The sequence below is a fragment of the Myodes glareolus genome, chromosome 5 (genome assembly GCF_982192425.1).
Source record: "Myodes glareolus chromosome 5, mMyoGla1.1, whole genome shotgun sequence".
NCBI lineage: Eukaryota > Metazoa > Chordata > Mammalia > Rodentia > Cricetidae > Myodes > Myodes glareolus.
In genome coordinates this window covers 62,207,175-62,225,819 of record NC_142030.1, presented here as the reverse complement: position 1 = coordinate 62,225,819, position 18,645 = coordinate 62,207,175, and the positions used below count along the sequence as shown (strand labels likewise).

General features: G+C 41.4%; 2 protein-coding genes and 1 long non-coding RNA gene across 6 annotated transcripts in view; 1 reads left to right on the top strand and 2 right to left on the bottom strand.

Moving 5' to 3' along the window:
• C5H1orf105 (chromosome 5 C1orf105 homolog) overlaps positions 1–4,211 on the bottom strand; it is a 42,187-nt gene extending 37,976 nt beyond the window's left edge. For both annotated transcript variants that reach the window (XM_048421239.3, XM_048421240.3), the window contains exon 1: positions 4,017–4,211. In XM_048421239.3, coding sequence (XP_048277196.1) covers positions 4,017–4,037 — 21 coding nt within the window. In that variant the 5' untranslated portion in view covers positions 4,038–4,211. The remainder of the gene's footprint in view (positions 1–4,016) is intronic.
• LOC146894928 (uncharacterized) lies at positions 1,909–3,558 on the top strand. Its single transcript, XR_015737805.1, has 3 exons — positions 1,909–2,014; positions 2,191–2,264; positions 2,439–3,558. It is a non-coding gene; the product is annotated as an uncharacterized LOC146894928 (long non-coding RNA).
• A 4,358-nt stretch (positions 4,212–8,569) lies between the features above and the next one.
• Positions 8,570–18,645, bottom strand: part of Dnm3 (dynamin 3) — a 471,600-nt gene continuing 461,524 nt past the window's right edge. For 2 of the 3 annotated variants that reach the window (XM_048420852.3, XM_048420856.3), the window contains one exon: positions 12,921–17,578. In XM_048420852.3, the coding sequence (XP_048276809.1) occupies positions 17,509–17,578 (70 nt within the window). In that variant the 3' untranslated portion in view covers positions 12,921–17,508. Of the gene's footprint in view, positions 8,735–12,920; positions 17,579–18,645 lie in introns of those variants that run through there. The other variant, XM_087906356.1, reaches the window with a different exon arrangement.

Here is an 18,645-nt window from a genome sequence, read left to right as displayed (position 1 = left end):
TGAGTTCAAGGCCAGCCTGGTCTACAAGAGCTAGTTCCAGGACAGGCTCCAAAGCTACAGAGAAACCCTGTCTCAAAAAAACCAAAACAATAACAACAACAAAACAAAACAAAACAAAAAAACCAACCAAACAAAAAAGATCATACCATATGGGACCAGGTCATGTCCTTGAAAAGAATAGGGCTTTGGTGGCTGAATTAACAACTTACTTGGAGTGGGTTTGAGAACAGAGAAATTGTAGCAGTAAAGCTTCCAAGACCAGCCAAGGACTAGTATAGAAAAGGAGGGAGAGGTTAATAAAACCTCAAAGTGCTGTGAGGTGCGGCGACTTGGGAGGGGGAGGAGTTACTGGAGTAGTGGTCCTGAGTAGGTGGGGCAAGAGGAGATGGGATCTAACTGGCAAGCGGAAGGACAGATGGAAAGAGAGTTGCGCTGTGGTTCCGAGATGGAAGGTAGGGTGCAGGACACAGATGTGGAGGAGCAGAAGATGAGGTGAGGAAATTCTTTTCTCGAGAGAATGGATGGTGAGAATGAGAGTGAGACGGATTGCAGGAGCGGGGTGCACTGGGGTCAGCTGAGGGTTTGGGGAGAGCAGATTACCCTGGTTATCCGGTAAGATTTAGTGCTTCTGCAGTGGTTTGAATGAGCATAGCCCCCATAGGCTCACATATTTGAATGTTTCGTCCCTGTTGATGGACTGTTTAGGAAGGATGAGGAAGTACACCCATGTTGGAGGGGGTGTGTCAAGGGGTGGGGCTTTCAAAAGCTCACTCTATGCCCAGTCTATCTTCCCCTCTTCTGCTTGCCTCCTGCCTGTGAATCCTTCCGCTAGCGCTCCAGAGACTACCTGCCAGCTTGTCACATGCTCCCCTCCACGATGACCGTGGACTAGCCCTCTGAAACCATAAGCCAGCCTCCAGTTAGCTAGTTTTTTACAAGCTGGCTTGGCCATGGCGTTTAACCATAGCAGTAGAACAAGACGTCTCCTTCGTGTATGGTGCTGATGAATTGAAAATAAACCTTCTTCCCATTTTACATATATGTTTATGTTTTCCAGGTCATGTTCCCTTGGGTGGCACAAACCAGGGTAGGCAGAGTGTTGTTTATATTTGTATATTTAGATTGGTAGAAGAATCAAATGGCATGCCCCAGAGAGCAGACTGCATATACCGTGGATTTTATTGTCTGGGCAGGGAGTTAAGCATTTGGGCACAGTGCAACAACTTCAAGAAGCTTGAGGTTCCAGGGAGCAGGGGCTAAGGACTGTGTCGAAGCATATAGAGGTTACAGTGAAGGGTGGACCCACGTGTTGAGGGGTTCTGAAATGGCTGATGACAACTGGGGTAAAGGCAAATGATACAATTATCAGCGAGTTCAAGGCGGATAGTGTGCTAAGAGTGTTAGGGTAGAGCTGGACTTTGGGGCCCATCTCTTTATCTTGAAGAAGGTTTGTTCTCAGGATAGGGTGGTGTTATGATGGTTCACTAACAGGATTCATGGGCTCATTTTCTGGGTGATATGTATTTTGACTAGAGCCCTTTGGGGATAATCACAAAGACTTCCTAAGAACTATGAAAAACTCAACAGCAGGCAGTGTGTTTTGAAGGTTCTAGAAACTGATTCTGGCAAGGGAACAGCTTAGCTGGGAGCCAAGGTGAAGAACCTTGCAAGGCCCATGGGGCCCTGAGGTAAGACATTCCTGCCTGCTCTGGGAGGGCACAGGCAAATGGGGGCACAACAGAACCCTCAAGAAGGTCTGCCGGGGTCTGCTTAGGCCAGGCCAATGCTTCGGCTGCTCGTAGTCCTCAGGTCCCAGTGCCATCAATGTTGGTGTACCTTGGGAAACAGCTGCGGTTACCAAACAAATGAGAGTGCCACTTCCCTCCCGGGTGTGTTTGTGTGTGAAACAGGAGGATTGCCAAAAGTTAGAGCTGCGAAGCAGCTGTTTCCCAATGGCCTCACATATGCACAGCCTCTCAGGCCTAGTTCCTCTCTCTCATCCTGCAATGGAGAGGTAAGAAAGGAGGGGTCTTGGAAAAATCAGGTGGTATTTTGCTTCCCAGGGCATCCAGGAGCAGCCTGAAGTTGTCTGCCCTGAGGTTTGCTTTGCCACACTGGTACTGATTTCCTCAGTGCTGAAAAAGACATCGTCCCTTGGGGCTACTTAAAAGCTGCTTCTGCTTTCCCAAGCTTGCTGGCGAGCTGCTCACCACCCCGGGATGGCCTGTGGCCTCGTGCTGGGCCCAAGTCACATTTGGACTCCGGTAAGTGAGAACTCTGTGGGCCTCCCACTCTTTTAAAATTACCAAATAAACAGATCCTTAAGGCCCAGGGCAGCCTTTGTGTACATAGCTGAGAATACTTTTTGTGTTTAAAAGAGAAAAAGGCAGACAGAAGAAACTATTTCTTGGCTCGAACTTGTTCTGTTCTTTCTACAGTGTTCATTCAGGCGAGAATCAGGAGAAGAGATCACAGTGCTGAAGAGCCCAGAAGACCAGCTTTCAGGAGTGTATGGCAGTCCAAAATGGTCCTTTCTAGAATGTGCGTGGGAAGACCCCTGAGCCCCGCCTCCCCCTTGTCTTCATGGTGACCGTCCTTACCTTCTGGGACAGATGAAAACCTTGTTGCATTTGTTCATGATTAACATAGTCATGAGTTCCATTGAAGTTGTTAACAGGCTGAAAATTGGATCTGATATAAAGTACCATGAAATTGAATTAAAAACAATGTGGAAGTGGTAGTGTGTAGTCCTTACTCCCCAGTAGCCTGTCACCTGTTGATTGTCTTAGCATTTGATCTTAAGGCGTTGACAAAATTGAAATGTAATCGTGGCTTGCAGTCTTAAGCAACAGCAGCGATGAAAACAACAGGTGTGTTCTATAACGTGGAGGCAGCTGGCTGTGCCCTTCAAATCGGGGGGGTGGCGTTTCATGGGGCAATGGTCCAAGTTCAATGTGACTTACACAGATACAGGCTGTAGTTAGAATATGAAGAGTACAAAATTGGTTTTGGTTTTAGCCATCCTAGTAGGTGTGTGTGTATGTGCTGTGTGTTCACTCAGGGGCCAAAGGTCAAAACTGGGTATCTTTCTCAGTTCCTCTCACCTTCACTGAAGGCAGATCTTCCACTGTCCTAGAGCTCACAAGCTGGGTAGACTGAGTTGCTGGCAAGTCCAGGGCTAATCCTGCTTCTGCTTCCTCAGCGCTGGCACGGCAGGATTTCCGCACATGAGTTGTGAGGATGTGAAGTGTGGTCATCATGTTTGCACAGCATCTCCCCCAGCCTGTTTGGAGTCATCTTAACTTTTATGTGTGTTTCATTTTTAAATAAGTAGATTTATAGCTAGACAAGTTTGCCTGAGACTCTCAGGAAGCTGGATGAAAGAATTCAGTAAACTGTATCATACTTACTTGCCGAGTTATGAAATACATGTTGGCAAGCACAATGTGTTTTTTTTTTCAAGCCATGAGATAAGGAACCTTGAAATCTAGCATGCTCATTAAAATGTCCTTGCCTGTACACGAACAGCAGTGCTTTCTTGTCTTTGCTATGGTTTGAATGTGAAGTGTCCCCACAGGCTCATGTGAGGATTCAGTGTCTGGATGTCAGTGGGATTTGAAGAAGTCATTGGCTCCTTCTTTGAGCTAATCAATAGGTCAGTTCCTTGATAGATTCATAATCTAACGGCCTTATTAGAAGGTGGTGAGGAGTAGGAGCTGAGGGGCTAGTGGCACATGACACGGAGAGATAGACGCATGCTGTTGCCGGTCCCTTCTTTGCCTCTTGGTCTCCACATTGGAAGATGAAGATTGGGGCAAAGGTTAACGAGTTAGTTGAAAAAGTGTATCCTTAGCATAGTTCAACACTATTTTGCCTCAACTCAGGCCCAGAGCAATGGATTCCCACACTTGTTCTGAAATCTTTTCCTCAATTGTATGTATGGTCCCTGAGGTTGACATAAGATTATTTAGTGGTGAAACTCTACTAGAACTATTGGATATTTTAATATTTCCTACCTTTAGCTCTCTTTTTTCCATCCTGGGTGTTCTCAGTTTGTTGAGCTGTGGACCGCAGAACAATTGCCTCTCTGTGCTGGCGAGAGGAGGCTGCTGCAGTACCTCTTGGTTAGGCGCCAAAGCAGGCGGGGGACTCTTTCATAATTTCAATAACAGGGTGCCCCCTTTCCTCTCCAACACTTGAATGACTGAGAATCTTGCAGCATATATTCTATTAGGAATGAAAAGTTTGGGTTTTGATTGGCTGGCATGAATTCCGTTGTCTCTTTGTCAGAGGTCACAATTGGTACCTTCTGGAACATTAGGTCATGGTTGGAGCAAGTGAATTAATGCTCTCAAGATCTCAAGAGCATCAGCACTGGAATCATTAATGGTTTTCCTTAGAAAGATGACCAAACCTTTTATCATAACAATATGTGATAACTGCTGATTTGGCTATTTTAAAGCTGTTTTGATTCTGTTACTTCTCTGGTGCTCCTGCTGACTAAGACATTTTTGTGAATCCCAAAGACATCTGGTGCATAAAGAAAGGAGTGGATACAAGGATTAGCTTTAAAAGGAAGCCCTAACTCCTCTTGCCCATCCTGAGTTGTGATCAATCTTGAAGACTGTAGTATCTTTTCTACTCTGTCACACATGGTGGATGCAGGTGGAGGTGGAGACGGAGAGCTAGTGGACGGTTGAGGAAGAGTACATTATGAAAGATGTGAGAACTGTGTACAGTACACACACGCCAGTGCATCCTCTCAGCTCTTACTTTTATTCCATGTTTTTCTCCTTTTCCCCAAGATTCCCTCTTGCTGCTTCTGTTTATAAAATGAGAGAGAGCACAGTTTCATTCAGTTCAGGAGACTAAGGCCATTCCATTCTGGTATATCTGGAGTTTTACTTTTTACCTGGGTCATTGGGTCAATTCAAATTGTAAATATCCAAATTGTGAAGTAGTAGGGTAACAGCAAATCTGTATTTAGGTTTTAGACAAAGTGAAAAAATACCAAGTGTTTGAAAAAACAAAATCAACGGGAGGAGAGCCCTTGCACTAATAGCCTCACTTTGTCTGGCAAAGAGGTATAAAATAATCAGGGAATATTTTGTCTGTTGGTGTACAGATCTGTCTAGTAAGAATGCTGATTTAAAGCATTCTTTAAAGCTTTGAAGCTTTAATTCTTTAAAGCTGATTTAAAGCAAGGGGCTGGAAAGATGGCTCAGTGTATAACAGTATTTGCTGCAGTAACTTGAGGGCATGAGGTTATAGCTCAGCACCCATGTAAAAAGCCAAGTGTGGCCACATGTTTGCATGTAACCCTAGTGCTGTGTAGAGCAGAGGCAGGGGGTGCTGGGGCCTTGCTGGTAAAGTTCAGTGAGAAACCCTGACTCAAAGGAGTAAGGTAGATATTGATAGGTCAGAATACTGGGATATCCTCTGGCCTCTGGAGTTCATAAACAGATGCATACTTGTACAACATGTGTGAGGATACACACATACACACGTAAACATAAAAACACTATTACATGAGGACTGAGGTTAAGGCAAAGCCTGTCTAGTGTGCATCATGTCCCATCAGCTCAGCTGCCCTGGGGCACAGGAGAACCAGCGGAATGACTTGCTTTAGAGTCTTTGAACTTTGTTGCCTGTAACCATGTTCATCACTGAACCTTGGATATTATAAAAACAGAGGTGACATAGGATATGCAACTTGAAATCGAGAAGCTGGCTTGCATTTTTGAATGGAGACTTTAATACTTAAAAAATGATTGAAATGGTTTCAATGATCGAAAGGAAATGGTTTTTAATGAGGGTGTCTTCTTTTAGAATAAGGAGGTTCTGCCCAAATCTTCCTCTTGCCTTCCTTGGTCAGGACTCCTCCAGGTCAAATGTAAGTGGGATTCTAGTGAAGTAAGTGGAACACAGAGTCCCAGAGAGGGATTTTCTCTTGATGCGTAGTATTCTATTTTAAATAGTGAAATGCGTTTTCAGAAGAGTTCTCATCTGAGAAGTGCTAGCTGATTTTCAATTCAAATTCAGCTCACGTGCATCTTCAAAACAGAAAATCACAAATTAAATTAAAAATCTTTTGGCAAAGCTGCCAAACAGTCGGCATAATGTATTACACTACCCCCAAAGTAAGCATTCTATTTGTATAAATTTGGGGGATAGTAAAACAAAATTCAAAGCCTAAAATTTCAGTATTGGTATTATTTAAGAGCTGATGCGTTAAAAAGCTTCCTCATCACTCAAACTTCTCTTTACCCTGTTTCTTTGGCATTTTGCTGACATCCGAAAGAAAGTTGCTGAGGTGGCAACATTCCCATGCTTTATTGCACGTGAATTTTAAGTGATATAATTTGTCAAATACATTTTGTGAGCTTATTGTTTCAGCTGTGCAGTTTCTTCTGTAATTGTAGCTGATTGTTTTTACTCTTTGGTCTTTGACCCTTTGTGCGCTGCCACCTAGCTTCCAAATAAATTCACAGAGAATTATTCTTACTTATGAATGCCTGGCCTTAGCTTGGCTTATTTCTAGCCAGATTTTCTTAACTGAAATTATCCCATCTACCTTTTACCTCTGGGATTTCTACCTTTCTCTATTTCTGTATATCTTTTCTTTTCTTCTTATTCTGCATCTGGCTGTGTGACTGGGTTACTGGCCCCCAGCATCCTCCTCTCCTTGTCTCACTCTCCTCTCTTCTCTTTTTCTTCTTTTATTTATTTTCTCTGCCTCACAGCCCCACCTATCCCTCTCTGCCTTGCTATTGGCCATTCAGTTCTTTATTAGTCCAATCAGGTGTGTTAGGCAGGCAAAGTAACACAGCTTCACAGAGTTAAACAAATGCAACATAAAAGAATGCAACACATTTTGCCTCATTAAATCAATATTTCACAGTATAAATGAATGTACATTCCACAACATATAATAATACATGTTTTTTTAATTCTTCTATAATAGCTTCAGGAAAATAATAGTAAAACATTTTGGTGCAGTAATAACTACTGATATGATTTCTGGAGGCATAGCAAAAGGATTGAGGGTTCTGTGTCTTTTCTAGGCTCCTAGATGTTCATTCTTTTTGCCTTTTTTTTGGTATTGAGTTGAAAGGAATTTCTATTCATTAACTTATTGCTCAATACACCACCATCCTCTGCCAAATAACACCTTAAATCACAGTGGTCTGATAATGTAAACCTTTCCCATTCAGCTCTTTACTATATCAAACTATACATTTTCAGGAGCTGTGTGTGGTGGTACATGCTGCTAACCTAAGCATTGGGTGAGTGGAGATAGGATCAGGAGTTCAAGACCAGTCTTGGCTACGTGAAACCATCTCAAAAAACTCTTATTTCCTTTTTACTTTTATTTTTTCAAAGTTTCCCTTCCCTCCCCTCCTCCTGGTCTCTTACCCTGTCTCCCTTCTCCCCCGATCAGTTCCTAACAAAAAGAGCAGCCCTTCTCAGGGATAGCCACCAAGTTTGGCCTAATAAGATACCATAAAACTGGACACAAACCCTGAATGAGACAACGCAGTAGGAGGCAAAAGAGTCTAGAAATCCCCCCCCCCCAATCATTAAGAGCACCTCAAGAACACTAAGCTACACAACCATAAGGTATATGTAGAAGATGTAGCTTAGACTCATCCAGGCTCCATGATTGTGGTTTCAGTCTCTGTGAGTCCCTATGAGCCCTCCTTAGTTGATTCCTTGGGCTGTGATCTAATGGTGTCCTCTCCTCAAACCCTCTGGTTCCTATAATCCTTCCTCCCTGTCTTCTGTACTTCTGTTCCCCAAGTTCTGCCTAATGTTTGGCTGTGGGTCTCAGCATCTGCTTTCATCAGCTGCTGGGTGAGGCCTCTCTGATGACTGTTGAGTTAGGCACCAATCTATGAGTATAACAGACCATCATTAGGAATCTTTACTGACATTTTGTCATGTTTGGTTCTATCCTGGGTCTCTGGGCTGACCTGGCTCTAGTTCCTGGCCATCCAGGCAGTGTCAGATGTGGGTTCCTTCTCATGGCTTCGGCCACAAGTTGTACCAGTCATGGATTGGACACTCCTGCAAGTTCTGTGCCACCATTGCTCTAGCACATCTTATAGGCAGGACAGATTGCAGTGTGAAGGCTTTGTGGTTGGGCTGATGTCCTAGTTCCACTGCTAGGAGCCTTGCCTGGGTAGAGAAGATGACCAGTTTGGGCTCCGAATCCCCCATTGCTAGGAAGCTTCACTAAGTCCACTCCTGTAGATTCCAGGGAGTTTCCAATGCACTGGGTCTCTGTATCGCGCCTCAGATGCCCCCCAGTTCCAGTCGTTTCTCCCAGTACTCTTTCCTGACATCCTTCCGACTCCACCTGATCCCTCCTGTTTCCATCCCACCTGCCCCAAGTCTGCCACAAAATCTATTTCCCCTTCTTAAAGAAAAAAGCTAAATAACACATTTTCACCTTACTTAGTATTAACTTAAATGAATTATTTTAATTTGGGTCATTTTTCTACAGGAAAAGAAATGAACACATGTAATTTTTTATATAGAATAAACTTTATTTTTTAATTAAAGACACAGATCAAAAATAAACGTTTTATGTACATATGACATAGTGCAAACAAAAGACCTTAAACACCATGGGTAGACAACGTTGTTGGAAACAAAAGGAGACAAGTGACTGAATGATGGGGTAGGGGGATGGGCTTAGGAAGGTCGGCCTGGAACTGCAGGAGGGGGTCGCCTAGTAAAAACAAAACAAAATAATAAAAAAAGAAAAACATGTACAGGGAGAAGACAATGTCTAAATTATAAAATAAATCCAAATAATGGCATGCAAAAATATTCCACAAAAGTCTAATTCAAACGAACGAACAAACAAACAAACAAACAAATAAAAACCCAAATAAAGCAAAAGACCAGGCAGTCATGCAGGAGAAATGAGAGCACACCACACGGCAGAGCTAGCAGCAATCCGGACCCTCCCAAGGCACTAGCAGCATTGCTAAGGCATTTGTGCCCGTTCAAAAATGTAACCCTGTTAGACCATGGCATTATAAATCCTTGCAATCAAACTTAGGTGAATTAGGATCAGTATTAAAGATACCTTTTAGATTGCATACTTGATTTCTAGGTCTAATTTTATGACTCCCCCAAGTTACTTCTGAAGATGTAAATGAATGATATGGTGGACAGGAATTGCTATAGGGTTCTGTTGACTGAAATTTCAGGTCACCCCCTTAGGCCTTCTGCTGGCCCCTGACTAGTGAAATATTTTTCAAAGTGAGGAAATCAATAGGTCTCAAGATCAAATGAGCAACATCATTCCAGCATAGCTCAGGAGCTAATTTACAGTTAGGAATTTGTAACTAAGAATTCGAGGTGAATGGTTGTACGGTATGGCAGCCTAGAATCAGTCTAGGAAATATAGTAGGCCCGGGCTGGTTCTTGGTGGCCCCAGGATTTGTACGAATTCCCTCTATCTTAGAGCAAGGGACAGTGAAAATCCTGATTTATTGGGAAGCAAGTCCAGGGAATACAGACTCTGGTTTTCTGGATCCTTCTCCAGATTCCTAGCCTGCCTCACTTCTCATGAGCTGTGGAGTTGGGGTCCAGAGTTGTGCTGCTGCCTGGCATAAGCCCCTGGAATTTGAGATGATTTCCAGCTCCAGGGGATACAGAAACTTCCATGTTGTAAGGGACAGCTTTGTTGCAGACAAAGGACAGGACAAAGAAGGACTGCCTAGTGGATTCCAGCAGAAGTCTGCACTTCAATTCTCTCTTTCTAACCGAGTCACTGTGAACTGACTCTTGTGGCCCTGTGAGACCATCTCAAATCTGTCCCTCTGTGGGACTTCACCTTCAACTACCTGGCCAGATATCCAACAACGTACTTCCTTCTTGCTAAGACGATAGTTGGGTCTATAAAAAGCAAAACCCCAAATGCTTCCTTTTGCTCTTTTTTGAAATCTTCTGTGAGATGTTAACGGGACCAAACTGAGGGGACTTTTTCTTGAAGAGTGGTTACCTTTCCCAAAGTCCTGGACCAATTTTCTCCAATCCAATTTAATCTGGTTATGCTAAGGAGGCTTCCCATCTATTTAAATGATGAAAAACTTGTTCTTAGTCCTTGACCTTCCAGCTGTGGGAGGTCTGCAAGCCTTGGGCTTTGAGAGATCTCGGTAATGGTATCCCTGGTGTTTTCATGAAGAAAGTGTAATTACATTTCTGTCAGGCTGAATGAAATTTATCACCTGCCTCGCAAATGAACTACTTTTGAGTTCTGAAGGGGCTTTACAACACTTTCATTACCTCAGCATGGTGGGGAGGTGAGCCATTAAACCTAACAGCAAGTCCACAGTGCTGAAGAGACATCCTGCGAGCATATGCCAAGAACACCTTCCCATGGGAGCTAGTTTGGTGTTCCAATCCAGAAACAGGATCAGACATATTATGCCCTAAAACAGATTTCACTGGCAGCAGGAAAATTTGCTTTAGACATCATGGTGACATTCTTTCAGACAGCTCCTTTCTTTTCATCTTCACTTACCCCGTATTGAACGTTTCTGTTGCTGTCAGGAAAGCACCATTGATAATAACAGTGTCATTGGATCTGTTAGTTCGACCATGGATCATGACAGGTTCTTGGTTTTTTTTTCTTTTTTCTTTGCTATTCCCTTTTCAGAATTCTATATTTATAGAGTATTTGAAGGCAAGTGCTGAACATGTGTGGACTTTGCATTGGAAAGACTACAAAAGTCCTGGAGTACTGAATTAACAAATTTCAGAGCTCAATAAATATATTCACAGACCCATATAATGTAGTCGAGATTATACATGCAGGTTATATTTTCTTTAATGCTCAGAAAAATAACTTCACAGATACATTTTTCCAAACGCAAAGAAAAAATGGTGGTGCCCTCGCCCTGGGATGAGCTCTTGGATGGTTTGCTTTCTATGCTTTCTCTTGTCTGTGGAATCTCACCAAACAAACTCTGCCTGCTTGCTTTGCCCATTTTTTAGGCAGTTTAGCATCCCACCGCAGATGGGTGAGCCGGAAGCATGGGGAAGTGAGGAAAGAAAGGCAATAGGAAGAGCGGTGTCCTCACATCCTCTCTGGGGAAGTTTAACTTTAAATAGACCTGGCTTCTTCGTTCACCATAACCTCCCAAGTATAATGAAATTAGTCAATGCAGTTTTTTTTTTTTGTTGTTGTTGTTTGTTTTTTTGCTTTTTTTTTCTGGAAAGGGGAGAAAAGAAAGTAAGGTAGGAAATGACGAGTTTCCACCCAAGGTTTGGTAAGAATCGGTGCCTGTGCACACCTCTTCTGTTTCCATGCTCCTGGTCTTACAGGATCTGCCTCCAGGGAGCTCAGCCACTGTTGGCACAAAGCTACCAGAGCTTCTGGATGTCCGTCCTGAGCTGGGACTTCACCTTGCTCTGACACTTGAACTCAGCACACAACTTTTTGTTGGTGTCAGTTACTGTAAAGTAATCACTACGTCCAATGGCTTTGCTTCGTGCCTAGTGTCCCCAAAGTGCTGTTTCCTGAAGCAGGTGACTTAGAACACTAGTTCTGTGGGATGGTGCATGAATGAAACTTTTCTGATCAAGGAAGTCAGAAGCTGGTGGACACTATCACTCTTTTGAAGACTCACAGTGTAATTTTATTTTCTTTCAGTAAAAGTCATTTACACTGTAGCCGCCATCTCCCAAGGTAGTGTCTGTGCATGAGCTTTATTATAAGCTTAGGCTAGGTGCTTTGGAAGGCCCTGATTTAAGTCAGTAATTTTAGTCAATATCTCTTGCATATATTCTAATTACTATGTCACTCCAGCACCAATAAACAGTCCGGTGTGACAGTATCAAGAGTTGGGAGAAGATTGTGGGTGGAGTCAGGTTGAGTCTCATGAAACCAGATGCTGGATGCGTTTCTCAAAGTGCAACTGAAAGGTTGTGGCAGAAACATGGGAATCTTGAGAACAAATCAAGCAGAGATTTACAATGATGACAGAATTGCTTTGAAAATACAAATGGAAAGGTGTTAAAGAGTAATAATACTGTCCTTTAGACTTTTAGAAATTATTCTGAATATTATTAGCATACATTAGAATCATGTGCTTAAAACCAATCACAAGTGACTAGCCTGGTTCCTACCCATGATCTCCCCCAGTAGGCTCTTTACATTGAAGGCATGACTTCTCCACTTGTGGGAAATGGATAGAGAAGGAAATTGCAACTGAGAAAAGCAATCTGTCCAGTTCTCTTTCCTATAATTATATAATCCTGCCCGTGCCTGGCAAATTAAACCAATATTTCTCCTTCTTAACTCCTATTGTCTTCACTTTGGTGGCATACTCTAGAACCATGCATGGTTAGGGCACTATCATCAGAACTCGTAACCAAGAGTGTTTACTATCTGGAAACACAATTAAGGAAAGGATTGTCTGTACCTACTGAGCACTTATCTTTTCTTCTTACTGGACACATTGCAGGTTCACTTCCTCTTTTGGGCCCCGTGAGCAGGTAACACACACTAGCCAGGTTCTCAGTGTTTGTCTTCTGTCGACGTAACATGTAAATAGTCTATCCTTCCTCCTACTTCCTGGTTTTTCCCACAAAGACTTCTTTTCCAGCTGCAAACTGTCACATTGTTTTTTGGCAAAGGTTATACTGGGCTGCTGTCTGAGGTTAGAATCCTACAACCTATTATTTCAAATCAGTAGGAAGTGTCTCTCCTCCGCCTCCTTCCTTTGATTTACCTAATCTGCTCTAGAAATCTTCCTTTCTTAAGAACAGGAATGCAAAACACTATCACTCTCCACTTTAGTAATGTTGGACAAATGTGAGCAAAGGGGCAATAGGAGTTTACTTGCAGGTGTTCCTGAAACACATAGGCTCAAATGTATACAAGAACGAGGAATTGGGGATTCCTTCAAAGGTAATAATTTATTTCAGGTTTGAAATACAGTTTCACATTTTCACAATAGGTACATGACCTTCAAGGATGATACAGGCTTTAGGAATTTGCTTCAAAAATCCCATTCACAGAATCCATATTAATCCAGCATTAAGAAATTCCAAAAGTGCCAAAAAAAAAAAAAAGAGAGAGAGAAAGAGAGAGAAAAACAGTGAAAAGTATTTTGGCTCGTGTTAATTAAAGAATAGACAGAGAAGACAATATTTGACTACTACATACTCATGATTCCTAAAAAAGCAAAAGAGAAATTTGACTCAGAACAGGGAGAGAAGAGAAATACATACAAGTCTATGAAACAAAAGCAGTGCATATAGACTCAAACACCCAAGGTCAGAGTGCTAGAATTTCTGAGAAATGATTTCCATAGATTGGCAGCAGTCAGTATAAGACAGTGGGGTAATTTTTGTATAATTTGAAAATATTATGAGTAAAGTTTGGGGAATTTAAAGGTAAAGGCAATAAAAAAAGTAATGCCTTGAGCTGAGTCACATGTGAAGCCCTTGACCAGAGGAATGCGAAGTCTCTCCAGTATACCAGCACTAACAGACCGTGAACAGGAGATTCTCTGAGGTTCCCGTCTCTTACTCTCACACATACAAATATTTTTACATTTATTTATATATACACCACTAACAATGCATATACTATATATACTTCAAAAACATCATTAAAGTTTCACATACAGAGCACCACAAATTTAAACGTATCTGCTAGACAGACAGCCTATTTTTTACAAGACAAATTGAGTTCTTTAGGAAAGCCTAAATGATCTGATGAATTATCCATTGTTTCTCTAAAATTGGCTTCATTCACAGGAACTCTGAGTTCACAGCTAGTAGCCCTAGACGAAATGACATAAAACTCATGACTTGAGTCTTATACACAATCATCTCTCACTGAACTAAGATATTTTGGAGATCTGTTTGGGCTTTATTCTCCATCTTACAGGGATCCCCATTGATTTAAAGTTATTCTACAGTTTTTCCAAATGCAAAAGGTTCACCTGAAAGAGTATCTAGCATGCCTCCAAGGAATTAAGCAACCCGTTCCCTGCATGTTTGACAGTTTTGCTTGGAAAGACACATTCCTTTCATTATGCTGCCAACTCTCTGTATTCTTTTAATTTTTACTGCAGAGAACAAATGAGTACACAGATCAACATAGCTTCTTAAGAGTCAGCTCAACAATCCTCAGATATCAGAGTTTAGAGAAAAGCTTCTAAACCTTATCCTTTTTATCAGAGTATTGCTAAAGGGTAATTCCTTTAGGTAGCAGTGCTGTGGGTTTCAATACTAAAGACTATAGACATTACTCTACCTTATCATGGTTATCATAAGCTTTGTGCCCCTCAGGATATATACAGTATGAGTTATAAAATCTTGTGTATCTCATGTATGTTATGAGAAATGAACTACTGTAATCACAAGTTATGGCAGATCTTCCCAACATAGATCATACATTAGCACAGTTAAAAATATATTCATATTCTTACATACTGAGCACAGATTTACACTGATATTTATGCTCATACATATACATATATATAATGCACATGTTATCACATTCATGCTTAATGGCACTTTAGCAAGTGCTTTGGAACCTACTTACTCAAAAAGGACACAGATACATGTTTACTATGTGTGTAGTGTATTGCTGGGGACATGCAGAGGAAATGAGTACAGACATCGACACTCATCATATACTGGTATCAGGTCCCATTTTGTATTTTAGAGTTATGACTACAGTCTAAAAATCACAGATTAATCTATGTGGCTACTTAATTCTAAGTTCAGAGTGCTTATATCACAGGAATCGTTTATTATGCTTTTGGATAGAATGAGGATATATCTGCACGAACAGCGGAATTGCCAATGAATAGACCCTACTGCTCTTCTATGCTATAAACACATCTAAAAGCAATAGTTAAGAAGGTTTGGTTAGATGATTTTTGAGAATGTATCTGTTCTAAATCAATACTGTTTCATATTCCATCCACAATTGAGTAAATGGCTATTTCAGTTAGCCAACATGCATGCAGAATTTAGCATGAGACAGTAAAACTGCATTTACTTATCAGATGAGTACAGTTATTTTTTTTCAAATCCTAAAAACACTGGGTTTATTACGATGATGATTCTAGACAAGATAGAGCAACATCTATTGTGCTGACATCCGAAGTCTCAGTCAGGAGGTGAGAAACGGGATGGGAACTGGCAGGCCCTTCAGTCTTACATTCCCATCTTAAGGCCTGATGTGCATGCCACTCCACAAACTCTGCACACACTAGAACATCACGCTCTACTCACGCTGCTGTCTCCTCTTAGCAGAATGAAAACCCTTCAAATGGAAAATATTCTGGAATGCATTGCTGAAATCCTGGGGTGGGGTGGGCTGGGGGGATGCTGGGTGCCACCAGATATAACACAGTAGCAAAGAGACCAAAACTGTCCAGACAAATGGAGACATTTGGGACAGGGCATCTGTGGTTCAAGAAGCAAAAGCCGAAGTTGACAAATGCCATTGTTATGACTGTCTAAGATCGGTGGAAAGAAACTTGGAGAGACAAATCCCCAGTTTTCCTTGACATGAGTTTGTGCTGATCTGAGACTACACCAGTGGTTTTCTGCAATACTTTCCTCTGACAGAAGGAAAAATTTGAAAGACAGCAAGATGCAAAACCACAGTAAGTACACAGCCAAACCCTGAAGCATGTGATTTGTTAGTTGCTTATTTTAGAGAACTCAAAGGAAGAAGCAGAGCAAATCCTAAGAGAAGGGAGTTTTGTTTGATTATGAAGGTTTACTTAATGATTTTTCATTTATCTGGGTCACCTTTTTCAAAGACAATGTGCATCTTGTATATGAGTTCCATTCATGGAGATTTTTTTTTCAATGGGAAAAATGAGAGAAGTGAGGAGTGATGATATTATGTCCCTTTTGTATGCCAAATATAAGAGGAATATATCCCATTAGAATAAGTTCAATGTAGTGTCATTTAACTTGGAATTATTTTCATTTTTAAATAATGGTTAAAAGTTTTTATGTCATGCTTTAGGGCTACCTGCTTTGGCTAGAAACTGCACAGGAAATTAAAATGAAGTTCACATACAAATCATGTTTGCTGCTTTCAAAGGGAGACACCGCAGTTAGTAAAACCTGATTTACTTCTGTGACTATGGAATAATGTCATGGGACACACAATTCAATGGATGCTCATTCAGCTGTCTGGGAGCAGTTAGCTGACAGAATTCCAGTTGGCTTCTAGCTGTTTCCTACATGTGAATCATCTGGCCATATGTAGGTAGTTCAAAACTTAGCCTCAAGGCTAAACTATTAGCCTCTAGGCTAGACTGCTCTTGTAAGTTTTAGAATCCTGCCCATTGAAAATTTGTTCTGTAGATCAATATTGCAAAGGCATTTTCGGGAGCAAGTTTGAGCAGGACATCTGTAAACATGTGAGCTGTGCTCTTAAACCATAGTATCCCTGAGTTTCCATTCCAGGGACGACACTTTCAATGCAACTGTGTCATTACGCTGCAGGATTTAAGACAGGCTAGAATGGGTAGAGACATTAAAGTTGTTTTAAAGGGATCCTTGCATACTCATTTATATGCAAACCATAGGAATCATGTATTAACTTACATTTAACTTTGCTCCAGTCAAAACAATAATCATAAAAACTAAATGGAGTTAGTTACCCATGTAACTAACTGTAAAATTAAATATTTTTAATGTCAGCCTTACTTCATTAGAGCCTATTAAGAAGTAAATACATAAGATAATAAATTATGTTTCCCCAGACACTTTTAGAAAGGTGATATTTTTGCTTCTTCCTTGAACTCTGAAAGTAGCCAAAACTATTGACTTATTTTTGGTTCTTACCAAAAAAAATCCAGGCATTGCTTCGCTGCTGTTTGAGCTTCTAGCAGGAAGCTCAGTCCACTGGTTCTGGGAGGAGCTCTCTAGAGTAAACCCTGCAGGCTTCCCCTCTGCTGACTGCCTTGTGCTCCTGAAAATCTTTTACCTTCAGCAGCCCTAATTTTAAAACCTCGCTTCCTAGCAGTCTTATGAAATAAGGGAAAGAATTCTAAATAGGTGATTGTGGAGAAGGTAGTGGCATTGATATCAGACAACAGAATCTCTGCCATCCTAAACAGAACGTGGGGAGAAACTTGTGTGACTTGAAGCTCATTCTTACGTCTGTTAAGAATTGTTATACCTGCTCTGTAGACATCTGAGAAAACTCGTCAGACATATGTGGAGTAGATAAGTGGTACCAAAGTATAGGGCTGCTATACAAAACTACCTTGGTCAGTACAACATGTTAAGTCTTTCTACAGGTTAGCAGTTCTTCACGTCAAACCCCAAAGGTCTGGCATACCATGAGCAATGAAGATGGGTGATGGATACATTAGTAAAACTGGCTACTTGCCTATGGATGTCCACACATGCGCGTACTCATGGTTGACCGCAAAGCTTACAGAATATGTTGCTTTTGCAGAAATCGTTAGTGATTAATTGCCATGCCAGACACTCCATTTAGTCTAACAGTGAGGATTCTAGTGGACGGATTATAGTGGGGCGAGTTGGCGATGGGGGTGGCCTCCGGCTAGAAAAAGAGAAAGAGACAGGTAAAGAAACAGGTATAATAGCAGAACCGTTCTTTCAGGACACTGACAAAGTGCCATCGTGCGCATGCGCATGCAATTCAGGTCAAGAGGCGTAGTCACCATCTGCAGTGATCCTAAGACTGTCACCTTTGACTCCTCCAGCTATCCTAATTTTCAATGGAGATTGTTTATTTTTCATTATGCAAATATTTATTAACACCAAAGAGATTTCTACCAATACTAATACAAATACGGAATAATTTGAAAGCCACTGTAGAATATACTGCACAGATCTCAGACAGTTGAGAACAATAGTTATAGAGCAGTGGTTCTCAACCTGTGGGTCACAACCCCTTTGGCAAATCTCTATCTCCAAAAATATTTAAATCATGATTTTAACAGTAGCAGAAATCACAACAAAAATAATTTTATGTTTGGTGAGGGGTCACTACAACATGAGGAAATATATCAAAGAGTTCTGGTATTGAAGGCTAAGAACCACTGTTCCAGAAGGTGAACTGTGCTGAGGTGTGCCCCTCCAGGAACCAATGAGGCGTATTAAGTATCAACAATGGTTTTGAACCTTCGTCTCTGCCAGGATGTTCGTTACCACTTCTCACTGTTCTTAGTAGTGGCTTCCCCCAATTTTTCTCTATTTCGCATCTAATGTGGATCATAGAAAATCAGAAATCAAGGCTTTTTTTTTTCTGCAGTGGTTATGAACAGGCTAGGTGTGAGCACCCATGTAAGCTGCATGAGTGCCAGCTCCCTTTGGAGTCTTCCAGGGCTCATCAAGATTTGTAGTAGCCACTATCTGGTTGGCCATGGCGTTTCTGAAAACCATCCACATGATTAAATGTTATTGTACTTGAGAAGTTCAACACTATCAAGTCATCTTATTTATTCTTTGAACACATTTATGTCACAACTGTGCCAACGAGCTTTCTCTGTGTGTACTATATATGGAGATACCTTGGGAATAGTTTTTTATAACTCTCTAATTCAACACATGACTTAAGTGGAATTTTCTTTTGACTAATATTTCCTGCTGAGATTTTTTCCCCCA